Source organism: Nicotiana tabacum, chromosome 21, assembly GCF_000715075.1.
Source record: "Nicotiana tabacum cultivar K326 chromosome 21, ASM71507v2, whole genome shotgun sequence".
Classification (NCBI taxonomy): domain Eukaryota; kingdom Viridiplantae; phylum Streptophyta; class Magnoliopsida; order Solanales; family Solanaceae; genus Nicotiana; species Nicotiana tabacum.
Window position 1 is genome coordinate 79,452,369 of NC_134100.1, and position 19,050 is coordinate 79,471,418.

General features: G+C 36.2%; 2 protein-coding genes across 4 annotated transcripts; one reads left to right on the plus strand and one right to left on the minus strand.

The window, feature by feature from the left end:
* The first annotated feature begins 420 nt into the window (after positions 1-420).
* Positions 421-17,494, plus strand: LOC107822677 (G-type lectin S-receptor-like serine/threonine-protein kinase SD2-5). 3 transcript variants are annotated; one of them, XM_016649233.2, is made up of 4 exons: positions 421-580; positions 5,771-5,903; positions 10,073-10,290; positions 14,926-17,494. In XM_016649233.2, the coding sequence occupies exons 3-4, from the start codon at positions 10,142-10,144 to the stop codon at positions 17,087-17,089; spliced, it is 2,313 nt and encodes a 770-aa protein (XP_016504719.2). In that variant the 5' UTR covers positions 421-580; positions 5,771-5,903; positions 10,073-10,141; the 3' UTR covers positions 17,090-17,494. The 3 variants fall into 3 exon arrangements, with proteins under 3 accessions (XP_016504719.2, XP_016504720.2, XP_075097767.1); XM_016649234.2 differs by lacking the exon at positions 5,771-5,903 and having other exon boundaries at positions 429-580; XM_075241666.1 differs by lacking the exons at positions 421-580; positions 5,771-5,903; positions 10,073-10,290 and having other exon boundaries at positions 13,696-17,494.
* On the minus strand, positions 10,290-13,678 carry LOC142175110 (F-box/kelch-repeat protein At3g23880-like). Its single transcript, XM_075241667.1, has one exon. The coding sequence runs from the start codon at positions 12,376-12,378 to the stop codon at positions 11,113-11,115; it is 1,266 nt and encodes a 421-aa protein (XP_075097768.1). The 5' UTR covers positions 12,379-13,678; the 3' UTR covers positions 10,290-11,112.
* Positions 17,495-19,050: the final 1,556 nt, after the last annotated feature.

A 19,050-nucleotide genomic window follows, 5' to 3' on the forward strand; every position in this document is an offset into this window, starting at 1 on the left:
CTTGCTAAAAGTGAGGACCTTTAATCTCATTTAAATACTTATTAAATTATGACTATTATATTTAATCAGATGTGAAAAATTGATTTAGAAAAAATACTAGAAAAATTTCGTCAAATTCTAAAAATTACAAACACCAACTATACTAAACAATAAAAATCGACAAAAAATAGTAGAACTAGACCAAAACTAGAAATAAATAGAAAAAACAAAAATTACACTCTCAAATGCGAGTTCCTATTAAATCTTTTATTTTTTATTATTTTATTTAAATCTAACTCTTAGAATCTGTTAAATATTTAATAGAGATAAAAAGTATTCATTTTAATAAACTTAAAAAATCAAAACGGCTCAGAAACATACCTAAGGGACTATTTTAAACCTCTCCCAAACGTAAGGACTATTTTTGTCATTTTGTCCTAACAAAAGCAAGGAAAGCAATGAACAGCTGTAGAATTCCCCTGTTCTCAAGAAATAGTTTCACCACTCCAACTAAAAATGTCTTCTCAGAAATCATTGTCTATCTTCTCAGAAATTCTCCCTTTCCCGACTTCTCCAATTTTTATCACTGAGTCGTCGATTGGTACGCCCTTTCCTTCTAAATTTCTTGACTTCTAAATGTTTATCACTGAATCGTAGCCTTCATTCTACCAGCATCATTACATGTTTGATCGCAAAATTGGAAAGTGAATCTGCTTTAGTTGCGAACAAGTTTATATATTCATATTTGTCCAGTTATGTCAGTGTTTATATAAACTGGCACTAAGCAGGTGCTATTAAATGTGCATTTCAAAAAGCAAAAAGCTGCACATGTTATGAACTTAGAATATCTATCAGGTTGTCTACTTCTGATTATGTCAATTTTTAAAGGTTAATAAAACAGAAAAAGGAAAGTTTTTCTTTTTCTTTTAAGGTTTGAGTATGTTTGCTTGTGCTAATTTTGATTTTAGTACCTTTTTTATTGGGTGCATTTTTAAAAGGTAAATAATCAGTTATGTCCACCCATAAGCAAATTAGTACAAAAATTGACCAATTCATAAAATATTACTAATATTAGCCAGCTATTTGTCGCCAAAAAAAGGTCAACTTTTGCTTTCTTTTGAATGGGTGTTGTTGGAATAGATTGGGTACATCTTAAGAAGTTAGTTTTGATGTGGTTTGAATTGAAAATTCGAAGTAGAAGATGAACATGGGAAAAGATGATATGTGTATCACATGCGTATCACATGTATATACATGTATACTTGTGTGTGAGATACATGCGTGATGTATGTTTGAATGTGTCACAGAATTTTTTTTATTTTAACTATGAATTTTGATACCAAACCAGTCAAAATCACCTCTAATCTTGCTCAAATTTTGTATATTGCCTCATCTATATGTTTTCAAGAATTCCAACCATACCCATTGGGAAAAATCCTTTTTTGCCTAATGATTGTAATATTGTACATCATTGGTAATGAATTTTGACTCCAAACTAGTCTAATTCACCTTCAAAACTCGTCAAATTTTGTATATTGCCTCATCTATGTGTTTCAACGAACCGCAACGATACCCATTGATTAAAAATCTTTTTTGCCTCTGTTTTTTGAATATTGTGTATCATTATAAAAATAAACTTTTTTTTTTTGGGGCTATTTTTGGTAGCATGACTAAAATGACTAGTTGTTGGTAAATAGTGTCTTTTTTGGTACATTCATGTAAGATTTCCTTTTTAAAAACAAAAAAAACTACGCCTTAGTCAGGTTGGGTTCGTCTATATGAATCCTCACTTCTCCATTTAAGCTCAACTCACACCATCGTAACGCGTGCCTAGGTGGGCACGCCCATCAGTATCATCGGTATCCAGGATTCATCATGAATTGACAAGTTTTAAGATTCTTTAATTTTGGTATATTGATTGTATTGGGGGTTCTTTCCCATCAATGTCCATAAAACTTAACTTCATCAGAAGAGGAAAATACCCTAGAACAGAGTTCCGTGAGAGGGAACATCAACCAAAACTCCTAAGTAAGAACAAAAGTCTTACCCATGTTATGTGCTCTTTTCTATCAGCTCGCTAGACAAATCTGAGATAGTGATAACAGTCAAGTAACTGATACCGATTACAACCAAAGCATTTGAGCTATGTTGGCAGTGAAGACTTGCTTCTTTTTTATACCAAAGGCAGAAACTCATATCATTGCATGTGTGTGTGATTTATGTATTATATATGTAAGTAATATGAGGTATCAAGGTTAGTCCGGTAGGTATGTACATGCAATTTTAGAAGTTTTCATGCTTCCTTTGATAAGTAATCTAAAATCTTAGGAGTTCCATTGTTATAGCAAGTAATACGAGTCGTAATAAACAAATAAGGAAGTATTAACATTCAAATAAAGTATATTGATTACAGCCAATGGGGTTTTTGCTCATTTGTTGCAAACAGGTGAACCCATTTAGGGGTATTTTTCTCTAATACAACTTATTTATTTATAGGGAAAAAACACCTCAGGAGTATGGTAAACCTACAATCCAAGCTATGTTGCATCGATCCTTCCTTGACGTGCCCATGTCTAAAGGGTATGAGTATGACACAGGTGTGGGTCTTGGTGATATTTACGATAACCTAATTAGAAAAATACTTCACGGACACATATGGGATACTAACACCCTCCATTCGGCTAGACACGGAGTTTAAAAAGATAGGAAGACTTTGGTGACATAAGCTAAATGTATGTAGATGCCTTGTCATTTCTATTAAGAGTATATCATTAAGCATAAAATACAAAAGTTAAAAGTATATAGCTCCCAAATAGAGATGTGTTTATCTTTTTGAAACGGGCTAAAAAGAAAAGAGAGTCAAACAAAGGGAACAATGGGAGTAATATGTGCCCGTAGACGAGTCCATGTAAATTGATCCAAGTGAAAACAGCTCTTCAGCTACCACACACCAGAGACAAGTAGACAGTGGTTGGTAGTTTGACAAACCATTTCATATTTTATGTGTCAATGCCCTTGGCAAAGTTGGCTGAACAAATCTCATGTCAATAAGCAAGGAACACCATGGCCATGACAATATTGTGTTTCAAATATTCCAAGAAGCAAAGTAGTACTACAAATAACATGTCTCTATTTGATAAAGTAGTCTAACCAGGAGTAGTAACAAGTTGCAATATCTTTTGAGCAGATATCACATTGATAAGATCTTGAATAGCAAGTGACGCATGAAAACTTTTAGGCAGAGAACTAAATATTAATGTTGGATTTCAAACACAATACTTCTGTAAATAAATGCAAGCATGTCTGTAGTTTAAAATTGGTAATAGGGGTATAAATTATATGAAAGTATTTTTATATTGAGAATGTCCATTTGCCTTGAAAACAAATGAAAGAAGTCTTTTTTTTGGTATTTAGAACTTAAATTTATGATCTTCTGGAAGAACTTCTTAATAAGTATCTAGTTCTTGATTGTACAAACACATCTTAAGTGGTAATTTTTATCTTAAAGTCAGAGCAATAATAATCTTATCATTTAAACCCTAAATATACAGTATGTCCTTATAATGCAGACACTGTTATTTCTATTGACCTTGCTCATTATTAGCTGAATCATTATGCTGTTTGTTCCACGTTGGTCATATGAATTACACTGGGAGACTATGCACGGTTCATCTAATTTATCATAGGTTGTGCTGGATTCATTTGCTTGAACGAAAATAATATATAGGCTTCAAATATAATCATCTATAAAGCATATCGAGGTTATGGTTAAAGCCAAAAGAAAGCATGGTCACTTGTTTACTTAATTTAAAAAAAAAAAAAAAAAAAAACCTACAAGCCCAATAAAAACATGGTAATCTTCAATTAGTGGTGGGGGATACACATAAATTTTATGGTTTCTGGTTCTGATTCATTCTCTCTCTCTCTTTCTTCCTGTTTTCTTTTTCCTTTTCCTCTTTAGTATACTCCCTTCTGTTCTTTCCTCTTGCTTTGGCACAACAGCTTCCCATTGTAGACCTTGCAGACTAAGTGATTGTCGCCGGTAGGTATTGAGGCAGCTGGTGCTAATTACTTCTCCCTCCGTTTCAATTTATGTAAACCTATTTCCTTTTTAGTCCGTGCCAAAAATAATAACTCCTTTTCATATATGCAATGATTTATAGCCACACAAAATATATGTGCCTCATTTTACACCACAAATTCAAAAGTCTTCTTTTTTTCTTAAACTCCGTGCCCAGTCAAATAGGTTCACATAAATTGAAACGGAAGGAGTATTCTGTTTGGTTCTGCTTTTTTCGGTGCATGCTGTCACTTCCACCAAACGCGCTTACCTTTTTCCTCCTTTTTCTGAGTCTTCCTAATTTATATGAGCATAAATTGTACTTCACCAGTAAACATCTATCTGTACATTTTACTAGAAGTTGATTCTCTTTTTTTTTGGGGGTAAGTAGCAGCAAGAGCAGTGGTAGCAGTATGGGGGATTGATGCTGGTTTAGCAGAAGAGGAGGCAGAAGGTTGTGGAAGCCTAATGCCATTAATTTTTGTCAATTTTGTTAATTGCATTACTGAATGTCAAAATCGTAAAGGTTGCATGGATATCATAATAGCATGTAGATTCAAAGTCGTAACAAGGTTATATTTCACGGACTAAAACTACTCTTCCGCTACTACGTTTAGGTGAGTTGATCAGTCTTGTATTTCCTTCCCTGCTCTTATGGATACCTGGGATCCGTAGTAGTAGTAGTCGAATGGGGGATTGATGCTGATTTAGCAGAAGAAGAGGCAGAAGGTGGTGGAAGCCACTAGAGGCATTAATTTTGTTTAATGTTGTTAACTACATTAGTAAATACAAAATTGGCCCATGTCTCAAAATATTAAAGGTTATGTGTTGATCATAATAACATGGAGATTCAAAGTCGCAACGAGGTTATATTTTAAGGACTAAAATTGCAATTTACCTCATTAAAGAAGTCTTCACTTAAGTAATTCAAGTTTGTTCCTATTTCTTATTCGTAGATTGTAGATTAAGATGTTATTATAAAAGGAAAGTAAATCATTTGATTCCTTCCTGAAAATAGATCTTTAGTAGATCGCAAAGCTTATGAGGAGAGGATTACCCAAGATCATATAAGGAGAAGAAACCCAAATCCCACGGATGTGAGACTCAACACCCACTCTCATACCCAGACCTACAAACTAGAGCGTGGACAACATAAATGGGGGCCCAACATGGTAACAATAAATTGGGATGGGCCTGGCTCTGATACCATGATAAATGGACCATAGACTTAGCTCAATCCCAAAAGCTAGCTCATGAGGTGAGGATTGCTTCAGACCATATAAGCAGACCAAGAAATCCAAATCTCACCGACGCGGGACTCAACAATCCTTATTCTAAACAATCAACCTCACTATCTACTGATCAGTTTTGAGACAATTTAATGCTATGTTTTCTTTCTTGACTTGCCTTCTTGCATTAAAGAGCCTAGTGGAATGCCAAATCTTGAACTGAATCTAATTTATGATGACATTTTAGCGATAGTCATAGTGTCATACCCATACTAAAGGAAGACTTGTCTACTTGGAAACAATAGTAGTAGAGCTCATTTAATTAGAAAGGGCGTGCTTGAGAACTTTTTGTGCAACAAAGAAAAACTATTTCCTTTTCTGAAAGTTCGATAACTCAAATTCACTAAGAAGGCAAATTGAACTTCAATTTTCTTATAGTGCGTAACTGATATACCCATTTCCCAATGACTATAATTGATTTTAAGAATGTCTTATCTTGCAGTAAGTGCCCATGGTCTAGATTTTCTTTCCCAAATAATATTTTTTTTTGATAACCGTGGTGTCCGGGCCAACTTGCGCGCACCTCGACTAATTCCACGGGATACCTGCCACCTCCCACCAGCAACATGTACCAGGTAATAATCCCTTATGCTGCTGCAGTTATTTACTGAGTATGTAGACTGTAAGTAATCATTGCAAATTTCTGTTGTTCGCTATTTCGGTTGTTGTGGCTGATATAGATATATTAGTCTGTAATCCTCAATTAAATTATGAATCATTGTATTTATTAAATTTAGAGAAATAGTGTCCTTATTGGCATTAACTTTGTGAATTTTGCTAATGCAAGTCAATTTTGACCTCATATTATCTATATGCCCAAAGCTAAAACAAGCTGGCTGCTGATGGACTTCCATGAATTATATTGGTTTTATCATTTGGTCATATTATAAAGTTGATATTTTACTTATCAAAAAGAAGTTGATATTTTTGTTTTGGTTTATGGTGACACATGTACCACTTGTGTACTTCAGTACAAAGAGAAACTGTAGATTTGACAAGAAGAAAATGTTTCTTTCATATATTAGTATGTTTCTCACACCCCTAAGCAAAGGTATTTTATACACGAGGTCCTATGACTATTTTAGGAAGGAAAATAAATTATAATCAATGTACAATCAATTACAATCAATCAGAATAAAATTAAATCTTCCATAACAATCAAGCTAATCAACACCCCCTCAAGTTGGTGCAAAGATGTCGCACATGCCGAACTTGCAAACCATTGTATGAAAAGTCCGTTTGTTGAGACCTTTGGTAAACACATTAGCTAGCTGCTTTTCTGATAACACATGAAACAAGCTCAAGACACCACTCATAACTTTTTCTTTGATGAAGTGTCGATCAATTTCGACATCTTTTGTTCGGTCATGCTGGACTGGATTATGTGCTATGCCGATGGCACCCTTGTTGTCACAGTCTATGTTGTTCGGACTCTCCGAAAATGTTGCTGGTTGCGTGTCGGATCCTCTCCGAAAATGAGGATCCGACACGGGTGCGACATCATTTTGGAGAGTCAGCGCAATATAGGTCACAGTATAAGAAGAGTTTTTCCTTTTTGACAGTCTTAGTTCCTCTAGCAACTTTAGTAACCAAAGAATTTCATAGACACCGTGGGCCATAACTCTATATTCTGCTTTCGCACTTGGTCTAGCAACTACACTTTGCTTCTTGATCTCCAAGTGACCACGTTCCCTCCCACGTGTGTACAATAACCGGATGTAGATCTTTTATCATCTAAAGATCCAGCCCAATCTGCATATGTATAGGCTTCTACCTAAAACAGACCTTTCCCTGGAGCAAACTTTAGATACTATAAAGTGTGAAAGACGACTTGTATATGAGGATCATGCATGAACCGACTCACCTGTCTGACTGAATAGGCTATATTTGGTCTAGTGTGAGAGATAAATGAGTCTTCCAACCAACTTCTGATATCTCTCCTTATCAACTGACTCTCCAACTTTGCTTTGTAACTTGTGATTGCTTTCAATAGGTGATTCTGCTATCTGCAACCTGTCATACTAGATTCTTTCAAGAGATCCAGAATATACTTCCTTTGAGAAATAAAAATTCTTCTTTTTGATCTAGCAACCTCAATTCCCAAGAAGTACTGCAATTTTCATAGATCCTTGATCTCAAATTCCCGTGCCAACAACTTCTTCAATCGAGCCATCTCTTCTTTGTCATCTCCTGTCATTACTATGTTATCAACATAAACTATGAGGAGTGAGTTTACCCGTTTGATGTCTTCTGAATAGGGTGTGATCAACATTGCTTTGTTGATAACTGAAGGAGATCATTGCTTTGCAGAATCTGTCAAACCAAGCTCTGGGGGATTGCTTCAGTCCGTACAGGGCTTTCTTCAATCTGCATACCTTTCCATGACTTTGTGCATTATCAAATCCAGGAGGAATCTCCATATATACCTCTTCTTCTAAGTCTCTCCGAAGAAATGCATTCTTCACACCAAACTGTTGTAAGTCCCAATCAAGAATAGTTGCACAAGACAAAAGAATCCCGATAGTGTTCATTTTTGCAACATGGGCAAATGTCTCTTGATAATCCACTCCATAAGTCTGAGTGAATTCCTTAGCCGCCTATCTTGCTTTGAATCTTCCAATCGAGCCATCAACTTTCTGCTTCATAGTGAAGACCCATTTGCAACCAACCAACTTCTTGCTTGGTGGTGAAGTGACAAGTTCCCAAATTTCATTTTTTGACAAGGCCTTCATTTCTTTAATCATAGATTGCTTACATTTAGGATTTGCAAAAGCTTTCCTCCTATTCTGGGGAATTGACACAGAAGAAATCGACAAGACAAATGCTCTATAAGAGGGAGGCATAGAATTATACAGCAACCACAACAAATCCAGTGATTTCTTACAAGTGGGGTCTTGGGAGTGTACTCAACCTTACCCCTACCCTGGAAGGGCAGAGAGGCTGTTTGAGACATAGAATTATATGAGACAAAATTAAATAAATGGTGTTCGGTGGTGCAAGATCTGACTTATTTTCTGTGATCAACATGCAAATCTAACTCATTAGGAAATGTAAATAACTTACAAGTATAAGAAGGTTTAGCTTCGATAGATTACATGACAACTTCTTCTGCTCTATTTCTCCTTGAGTATGTTTCCAAATCAGGCCCATCTAAACGCCCAATAGTCTCCTCCTGAATTCTTTCTCCAATTTCACTTTCCCTTGTGAAAATTGAGTGTTTTAAGTGGCATTCTGTTAATAAGAGAGGTAACTACTGGAATAACATCCCCAATAAGGTTTTGGTAGATGTATGGTGAATATAAGAGATCTCGCTACTTCTAACAAATGCCTATTTTTTCTTTCAGCGGCCCCATTTTGTGCACTAGTGTAAGGACACTAGTCCGATGGACTATCCATTGGACTCCAAATAAGCACTAAATCTTTTATCCATGTATTCGTTGCCATTGTTAGTTCTCAAGATTTTTATTTTGTCATCAATTGAGTTCAAATCATCTTATGAAAGGACCGAAAACAAGAGAAAATTTCACTTTTAGCTTTTAACAAATATACCAAGTCATCCTAGTACAACAATCAATGAAAGTAACAAACCATCGAGTACCAGATAAAGAAACAGTTTGGGTAGGACCGCATACATCAGAATGAATAGTCATAAACAGAGTTGTGCTTCAATTATCACTCACATGATAAGAGTTTCTAGTATGCTTGGAATATTCACACGCATCACAGAACAAAGATTCAAATTGAGTCATTGAGAACAAATCGGGATATAACTTCTTCAAGACAAAAATGATGTGTGTCTAAACCGTCTATGTCGTTGTACTATTTCTTGGTTGATATCCTTACTTTCCTCAAAAAAGGCTTGACCAGAGTTTGAATTCTATCTAATATATACAAGTCATCACGCAATCAGCCACTGCAATCCTTTTTCCTATTTGAAGATCCTGAAAAATACAACGATCGAGAAAGAACTCGATTTTACAGTTTAGAGTTTTGGTGATGGCACTAATAGAGAAGGAATGCAGGGACATGGAGCACAGTATGACAGTTTAATATTAGGAGTACAAACGATAGATTTTCTTCCAGAGATATGTGTTAAAAACCATTGGCTATTTTGACGTTACCTCTTTTGAGACACAGAGAATAGTTTTGAATGCCTTAGAGCCTGTTATGTGTCTATTTGTACCAGAATAAACAACTTAAGAATTAAGGTGAGCAGCAAAGGCATTACCTGATTGCACATAATTGGATGTGACAACATTAGCAGAGTCAAGTTTGGCTAGGAAGCGATGGAGAGCTGAATTTCATCTGAAGACAAGATTTCTCTAGAAACCGTCTCCTTGAATGTCTCCATATTTTCTGCTCAATCAGAAGGAAATCTGAAGAAAATTGCTGAAAAATAATCTGCCTCGCCGATAGTGGTTTACCTTCTTGACAACACTAACAGAAAGGTGTTTAGTTTCGGATAGCTTCAACGGAGAGAGAAAAACTCGACCTCTTTTCGAGATTAAGGAACCTTTTGAAGAAGAAGAAAAGACTAGTATTTCTGTGTATTTCTTACCTCCCTAAGTAAAGGTATTTAAACACTAGGTCCTATGACTATTTTAGGGAAGGAAATAAATTACAATCAGTTACAATCAATAAGAGTAAAATGAATCAAATCTTTCCTATTAATTAAGCCAATCAACAATAATATTGTTAATAATCCTTGGATTGACATTCTTTTTGTTTCGTAACGTAATTACAGGATGGTTGGGAAACTGATGAGGCATTAGAAGATGCAGCTTTAACTGAGATCTTTTAAGACTCTGGGGTTATGTGTGCCTTTGAGGTTCAGGAATTCTTGGGTACTTGGAGTTTCAAGAGCAAAAGCCAAGGCACATTTCATAAGGGCACATGTTTCTTTTGCATGTCACAGAAGAACCAGATGATTGGCCGGAGAAAACTGTCCGCGAACATCTATAGGTAAGTCTTGGGTCTGCCTATCTGAGCTACTGAGATCTTGAATCACTTTGATTATCTATATGCCCATAGCTAAACAAGCTGACCGCTGACGGACTTGCGTGAATATTTCTGTTGTTCATTTAATCATTTGGTCATAGCAGAAAATTGATATTTTTGGTTTATGGAAACTGCTTTATTTTTTTGTGTTGGTTTACGGTGACGCCTATAACACTTAGTGTACTTCAGTATCAAAGCGATACACGAATGAAGCTAATAATCTGCTGCCTTGTTCTGTTGCTGCAGATATTTGTAACTAAAATGAAGCTTAAGAAGATTAAAGTTGAAAGCACATTAATTTGGTAGTGGGTATCTCATCTTTGATTGGGAAGTTTATCACCAATCAACAACTAGATTTCCCAGTAATGTTTACCATAAAATTTTGATTACTTGAACTGTGCCATTTGTTAGTGGTGTGATTTATGTATTCTTATTCATTTGTCAACTGTTACAATTTCAAAATAGTTATGTGTTACCGAAATATCTCAAAGCTAAAAGGTTCAAGGGTTTACGGCTTTCCCCACCTAAAAGTAAATTGCATTGACTGACACATTTGATTCGAATATTCATCTTGATTTGGTCAATGTAGCCAAACATAAAACCACAAATGGTGTAGCAGTCAAAATTGATTAAAGTTGTAATAACAAGCATAACACCGAGCACATGATACATAGCTGTGATAAATGAAATTGGGATGGCCTGACAGAAAGCAGATATATAATCTTCCGCAGAAGGTCGGCCTGAACTTTATAACATTTGTTCATTATTTTAGATGCAGGCAAGCTCTTAGATATTTCCGGCTCCAAGAAAAGCTGTGAGATACTGATGCATAATATAATGCATCCAGCTTTGAGGAGCATTCTCAACATCATTTTCTTCATCTTCATCATCATCCGTTGTCTCCTCCGATGATAAATCAAGTGGAGGCAGTACAACCCCTTTATCTAGCAAAACAAGGCTTTCCTCGTAAGTATCAAAATAAAAAGAGTACTCAGTGCCAGGAATACCAAGGCGCTCCTTTTTTTGCGTCTCAGGATTATATAAAGCTAGCATCCCTATTGATTCAGTCAACAATATTTCACTATTATCACTAATGCCGAGTACCATTAAATGCTCGTTGCCAAGTGCAACATTATACTCCTTGCTCCATGACTCAGTGTCTCCATATTGTTTCATTACCCAAATGGAACAACTGCTGCTCCAAATACGTGTATCATACTGATACACAGCAAGTGATTCCCTACACTCTGCAGCATTCAGATTCATTGGTATTTCGTTAGCCAAAACTTCTGGTAATGATAATTCCTGAAAAATCTCATCATTCAGATCAAACACCATTATCAAGTTCTCCACCCTTCTTCCCTCCCCAGTTCTCTTGTATGCAGTCCAGTGGACCTTCCCACAAACAACAGCTTGTGTCCAAAAGTACTCTATAACACCAGTGTCTGGAATAAAACCATCAAATTCATTCCAAATTCCCGAACTAAGTGCATATACCTCAACCTTAGGTGGCGCCAAATCCTGATAATCCCCATGAGTATAGGCCATCTTCACAACCTTGTAATCTCTCGTTTTAATTGCAAAGCCAAACCCAAAGACAAACTTATAAGTCCACACATTGTCACAACAACGAGCAGGCGTAGAGAGGGTGAGGCATCTGCTTATTCTAGGGTTCCAAAGTACCAAAAGATTATCATATCCAAATAAATCATTTGACAAACAGACCACACCATTGCATACACCTACGATCCTACAGTAATATCGTACTCTGCCACTAAAAGGGGATCCTAATGTTATTACAGGGTCAACATCTGCTGATGCATCCCTACGCACAATTAAATATTTTTCCTTCCTTTCAATTGTTGAGAAGTACCTCATGATTGTACCTGTAGAGGGTTTTAGTAGAATTTGCAGGGTGTGCAGCCATATGAATTCAGGGCTTGAAATTTGTGAGTTCCATGATTTTGATATGCACCTAAATCGGAGGAGAGATTTGGGAGGAAGCCTTGAGAAGATTTGAACCATCAGTTCTTCAGGGTAATAGTCTGACATTTTTCTTGGGATATGAAATTGAAGATTTTGCTTTCTTACTCTTTTCTATTGTTTAAGAAGAAATGTTGGGTGGGGGAGGGGGAGTTCTTGAAAGGGAGACTGCTCGCTTTCTGAAGTTGTTTGATAGCGAAGAGAGCTCCAAAAGCAAGTTGATGGCAAGATGGCAAAAGAAAGCACCATTTTATACAGGGTAAATAGAGCAAAGACAAGAGTTTGTACCAGAAACAATTAATGCATGCTAATCCAGAAAGATTGTTTAATTACTTGCTTAAGATCTCCTCTCACATTTGGAAGGTAGGGAACTAAGAAACGGGATCATTAGTTTGAGCTTGGTTTTGTGAATTGAAGTAGGGTAATAATTGATGTTTCACACTTTTATTGAGTTTCTTAAAAGAAAAAAGAAAGAATCCAATTATTTACCTTCCGATTATCATTTTTCTGTTAGTTGACTCACTTATGGTAAGTAGGTTTGTTATAAGTTGGTAAGTAGGCTGATATAGTGATGCGTGCTTGCGTCAATAAGATATTACATAGCAAATTTGGACCTTTAGGGATGAAATACAAATAATTTTATTTAGCTCTTGATAGTAGGATAGGATAGACCCTTGTGGTCCGGCCCTTCCCCGGACCCCGCGCATAGCGGGAGCTTAGTGCACCGGGCTGCCCTTATAGTAGGATCATGTGATTTCACAAAATATAAGGTAAGTGAATTTGAACTGTTTTCATTTTTAATTTGGGAAAAAGTATTTTTCTTGCTTACCTTGTAGTTAAGGAATACATTTATGTCAAAAAACTTAGAATCCCCCCCCCCCCCCCAACCCAAAAAAAAAAGAAAAAAGAAAAAAAGAAAAGTTAAAACCAAAGAGATGTTTCTTCTGTCAGTAAACTGTGTTTGGACCTTGCTCAAGTGAATGATAAAATTATATACTTACAACAAATACCCTCAATCTCAAACAACGGCTATATGAATCCCCATTGACCCTCACTGACCATATTTCTCCATTTAACTTTGTCTCAGGCCAACATTATACTAAATAAAATAAAAAGTGCTAGAAGTTAGTAGTTACCTATATTTTCTAGGCCGAATAGCCAAATGCACACCGGGATTGTGTTCCCGACCCCCTAACTTCACGGTCATACATATACCTCAACTCGATTAATACAAGTGTTTTAAATGCCTCTGGCCATTGACCGAGCTTATGTGGCATTGACATGATTGAGATGGACAAAGTGCGTGGTATACACACGTATGAAGGGAGTGGATTGGTATTTTTTATTTTGAAAAAAGATTAAAGATTTACCCGTTTACTCATTCCAAACTTCTTGCTACCATGCTCTTCAACTTCTCTAGAATTTGACTCTAATAATATACCCAATAGGTCATTATTGAGGGCCTTGCCATTGCCTTCTTCTTTTGCCTTTAATCTGTTGTCAATTAGACATGAAATTTTTTCTCGTACTTCCTTTTCACATTCTTTCATTCTATTGTTCATTTTACTGGGAAGAAATCTGCAAATTAAAGGAAAAGTAAGTAAATATTTATGCATATCTTTATGCGTATGATCCAAGAGAAAGAATCAACTCTCTCTATGAAGATGTGTGAAAACGCAAGATAAAAAAAATAAAAATAAAAAGTTGCATCTCTCTAAAAGTTTAAACTTTTAGAAGTAGTCATTCAATTTCAGTACATCCAAACAAAAAATAAATAAAAAAGAATTTGAGGAAGAAGCTGAAGGAAAGTCTTGGCACAAAGGTAAAAGTTACCATCCTGTAATCAAGAGGTTACAGGTTCAACTTGCAGAAATAACCTCTTGCAAAAATGCAAAGTAAGGCTGCATACATAAAACTAGTGTGATCCAACCCTTCTCCGCATCCCGCGCTGGACTGCCCTGGGCTGCCCTTCTAGGAAAAAGCAGGGAAGTTGGATGAAATGGGAAGGTCAATGTTTTCTATTTGACTCCTTTGGCAGTCCACTTAATTAGTCTTTCCAAGTTTCCACTAATTTAAGCAGGTCCCTTTTTTCCTTCCAAACCATAATGTAAGTTGAAAATAAAATAGTGGTTGACCAACAAAGTAAGTCAAGAAGTAAATGATAGGTCAATGTTCTGGGGTTGATTCTTTCTAAGTGTCCAAGTCCATGCATCTATTTTAAATTAAAATGAGGTTTACTTAGGCCACTTCACCATCTTACAGATATCATACAAATTTCTTCTTTATGGCTGTAAGCTGGATTTTCCCTTTCTTGTTCACTCTTTTTTGTTATTTTCATTCATTAACCAGCCAACCTTTTGATTATCCAACTGCAAATCTTTCAACTACTTGGATCAACAGTTATTCAGCACCACATTCAGTGAACTTCACTGATGGCTCTATAGTAAGGGCTATACTTATTAAAGGAAGCTTTGGTCCAAGATATGCTTGTGGATTCTACTGTAATGGCAATTGTGAAACTTACATCTTTGCCATTTTCATTGTGTACACAAATAGTATTTCCTCTATTACAGCTGTTAATGTAGGATTCCCACAAGTTGTTTGGTCTGCTAATAGGAATAATCCAGTTAGGATCAATGCAACTTTGCAGCTCACATTAGGAGGAAACTTGGTACTTAGAGATGCTGATGGTACTTTGGTTTGGTCAACAAATACTACTGAGAAATCTGTTGCTGGCTTAAAGTTGACTCATTTGGGAAATCTTGTTCTCTTTGATGTCAACAATGTTACTGTTTGGCAATCTTTTGATCATCCAACTGATTCTTTGGTACCTGGACAGAAGTTAGTATCAGGAAAGAAGCTAACAGCAAGTGTCTCAGCAACAAACTGGACTGAGGGAGGTTTGTTTTCTTTCTCTGCCACAAATAATGGTTTGATTGCTTTCGTTGAGTCGAGTCCACCACAAACATATTTTGAGAGTTCCATAGATGGACTAACTGCTAGTAAAGCATCCAACTATGTCATGTATTTGAATGGAAGCTTAGCTTTATTCACCAATTCCAGTGACTCCAAGAATCCGCGGATACTGGTTTCCGTTGCTCCTGTATCTTCAGCTCAATTTTTGAAACTGGAATTTGATGGGCACTTGAAAGTGTATGAGTGGCAAGACCAGTGGAAAGAGGTCAATGACCTTTTTACAGGCTTTTATGGTGAGTGTGCTTACCCAATGGCATGTGGAAGATACGGCATTTGCTCAAAAGGGCAGTGTAGTTGTCCCAAATCAAGTTCTGATTCAACAAACTATTTTAGACAGATAAATGATAGGCAGCCTAATCTTGGTTGTTCTGAGATCACAAAAATGACTTGTAATGACTCAAAAAACCACAGATATTTGGAGCTCAATGATGTGAATTATTTCGCGTTTAGTGCAGATATTATTGATACAGACATGACTACCTGTAAAAATGCATGTTTGAGGAATTGTTCTTGTAAAGCTGCTATTTTTGGTTCAAATTCTTCTACTGGGGAGTGCTACCTTCCATCCGAGATATTTTCATTGATGAATAATGAGAAGGACAAGACAAGGTATAATTCCTCTGCATTTGTGAAAGTACAGAATGTGAAATTACAGAATGAAACTCAACCAGCTGTTGCAAGAAGGAAAAGGCACTTGAATGGTGCTATAGTGGGATCTGTTACAGGAATTTCCATTCTTGGCATTATAATCGGATGCATAATTTTCATACTCTGGAAGAAGAGAAAGGAAGATGAAGTGGAAGAGCATTATCTAGATAACATGCCAGGAATGCCTGTTAGATTTTCTTACGACAATCTAAAGTCTGCAACTGAGAACTTTAGCAAAAAACTTGGTGAAGGAGGATTCGGATCAGTGTTCGGAGGGACCTTAAAAGACGGCAGAAAGATTGCAGTGAAATGCCTTGACGGAATAGGCAAAGCCAAGAAATCATTCCTAGCTGAGGTTGAAACCATTGGCAGCATACATCATCTCAGCTTGGTCCAATTAATTGGCTTCTGTGCTGAGAAATCTCACAGACTTCTAGTATATGAGTTTATGAGCAATGGATCACTAGACAAATGGATCTACTCTGGCAATCAAGAAATCGTTCTAGATTGGAAATGCAGGAAGAAGATTATTCATGACGTAGCCAAAGGACTAGCCTACCTCCACGAAGAATGCAGGCAAAAAATTCTACATTTGGATATTAAGCCTCAAAACATTCTCCTAGATGAGAAGTATAATGCTAAGCTCTCTGACTTCGGACTTTCCAAGCTAATAGATCGGACTCAGAGCAAAGTTGTGACTACCATGAGAGGTACTCCTGGCTATCTAGCTCCTGAATGGCTTAGTGCAGTTATAACAGAAAAGGTAGATGTCTATAGCTATGGCGTTGTAGTCTTGGAGATCTTGTGTGGAAGGAAAAATTTCGAGCCATCTGAGCCCGAGGAGCAAAGGCTATTGATGAGTCTTCTCAAGAGAAAGGCAGAGGAAGGGCGATTAATGGATCTGATTGATAAGCGCAGTGAAGATATGCAGCTTTATAAGGAAGAAGTAGTAGATACAATGCAAGTTGCTGCGTGGTGTCTACAACGCGATTACACCAAGAGACCATCAATGTCAACAGTTGTCATGGTCATTGAGGGCGCGGTGGATGTTGAAAAGAGTCTGGACTATAACTTTCTTATTACACAAAACGTATCAGATATCAATATAGTAGATTCTGCTCCATTATTTCCCTCAATCCCATCCGGCCCAAGGTGAGTGGGAATTTCTTCTTAAACATTGCTAATTTCTAGCTCTATAAAATGCATCATGCTGGCTGCTGTTTAAATTTCTTCACTGTTATCACAAAGTTGTACTAGTTTGTTTTCTTTGCATAAGTCATGTAAGTTTATTCAATATACATCAAGTGTCGGGAAAGTGGTGAGGAAGAAAGATCTAGGCTTTATATTCACACATATATGGAGCTTTATGAGCTCCAATGCAAGGACATTTGTTTGGATGGTTGTTACATATAATATTGTATTCGTATTGTTCCTTTAAATACAATGTTTGTTTTAATTGTTACTTAAATTTTATTGTATCGTATCGTTAAATCCGTCGTTAGGTAACGACAAGTGTCACTTTATGTAACGACTAATTTGGTGTGGTCGCGTCGTTACCTTATCTTTTTTTGTCATCTTGCCCTTTATTATTATATATTATCATTTACCCTTTATTATTATTAAATAATCCTTTACCCTACCTTTTTATATAATAATTCTACCCCGTACCATAATTTTTCTTTGTAATACTGCAAGTTTATTCTTCATATTACTGGTACGTGACATCATGAAATAACGGCAAAAGATACAATTTATCCAAACATTGTATTCAACAAATGATACATTACAATATAATACAATCCGATATGATACATTAAGAAACAATATGTAACAACTATCCAAACACGCTGTTAATAGTTTTAATCATAAACGTATTCGTAACTTTAAACTATCATTTATCTCTCTTTAAATGTCTCATTTAAGTAACACTCCACTAGTTAGAACAATAAAGGTATATTTGGAAATTACAAGAAATGAATAACGAGAAAACCCGGACTTTACAATTTGAAAACATAACTTGTGCTTCCTGAAGATCATGCGTAAGAAAAAATGCTCATTCAACCAGTTCATTAGTGACAGTACCTGTAAATTTTGAATATATAAAATTCAAATGCAGAATTGCACAATCGAATATGCAGTTGGATCCCTTTTTGCATAGAGCTGTCCCATTCTCTATTAACAATTTGGAAAGATATATCTTTAGGAGGAAAAAAAAGAAACTTTATGATGACTTGTGACAAGGAAAGTTTTGCCAATCAATTTGTATCCGTGGCAAAATTGCATTGTTAAGATTTGGCTAGGAATTCTGACGATTTTTGTGACAAGGGAAGTTTTGCTCATCAATTTGAAATCCTTACTTAATGCCGGCCGAAATCTGCGTGCAAAACTTATCTTAACGGGTCACGGTCTCCCAAAAGGGTGATTTGCACTTTTTGATTTTTTTGACATCGGTTGTCTCACGGGTAGAACTTCAAGTTAACAAGTGTTATTTTTCGCTTGTTCCATGGGTAACACTTTTGACTTTTGACCTTGAGGATTTTGCTCATGGGGTAAGCGGGGGTTTAAAAAATTAAGAACAACCATTTTCTAGGTCATTGGGGGTAATTTTCTGCTCCAAAATATCTTCTTCTTATGGTCCAATGCACCTAGGTCCTTTGGCCTAGTCTCATATCTAACAGTGGTGTCAAAATAGCACGAGCTAGCTATTTTTCGGACTGGTAATCGAAAAATAGCCAGCGTTTGAGAAGTCATAGAAAAATAGCCACTATTTTATTGAAACACAAAAAGTTTCAGCATAATATGCGGGATTATGAAGCTCATGCGTATAAATTTCTAGCATATTATGTTGGAATTCCATGACACGGAAAGTTCCAGCATAATATGGGGGATTATGGAGCTCCTGCATATAAACGTCCAGCATATTATGATGGAACTCCAACACATAATAAAATTCCAGCATAATATGCTGGAACTTGGAAGCTCATATGTAAAAAATTCGAACTCCAGTGGGCTTGCATCTGAAGAATGTCCGTGAAGTTCTTGTAGTGGGCTTGCATCTCCTTAAAGAGAGCGAGATATTCGTGCCTCAGCCTGAAGATATTTTATTTTCTTCATTTT

Excerpts from the sequence above, each read along its gene's own strand:
- LOC142175110 (XM_075241667.1), bottom strand. The coding sequence starts at position 12,378 with ATGTCAGACTATTACCCTGAAGAACTGATGGTTCAAATCTTCTCAAGG.
- LOC107822677 (XM_075241666.1), top strand. The coding sequence starts at position 14,594 with ATGGCTGTAAGCTGGATTTTCCCTTTCTTGTTCACTCTTTTTTGTTAT.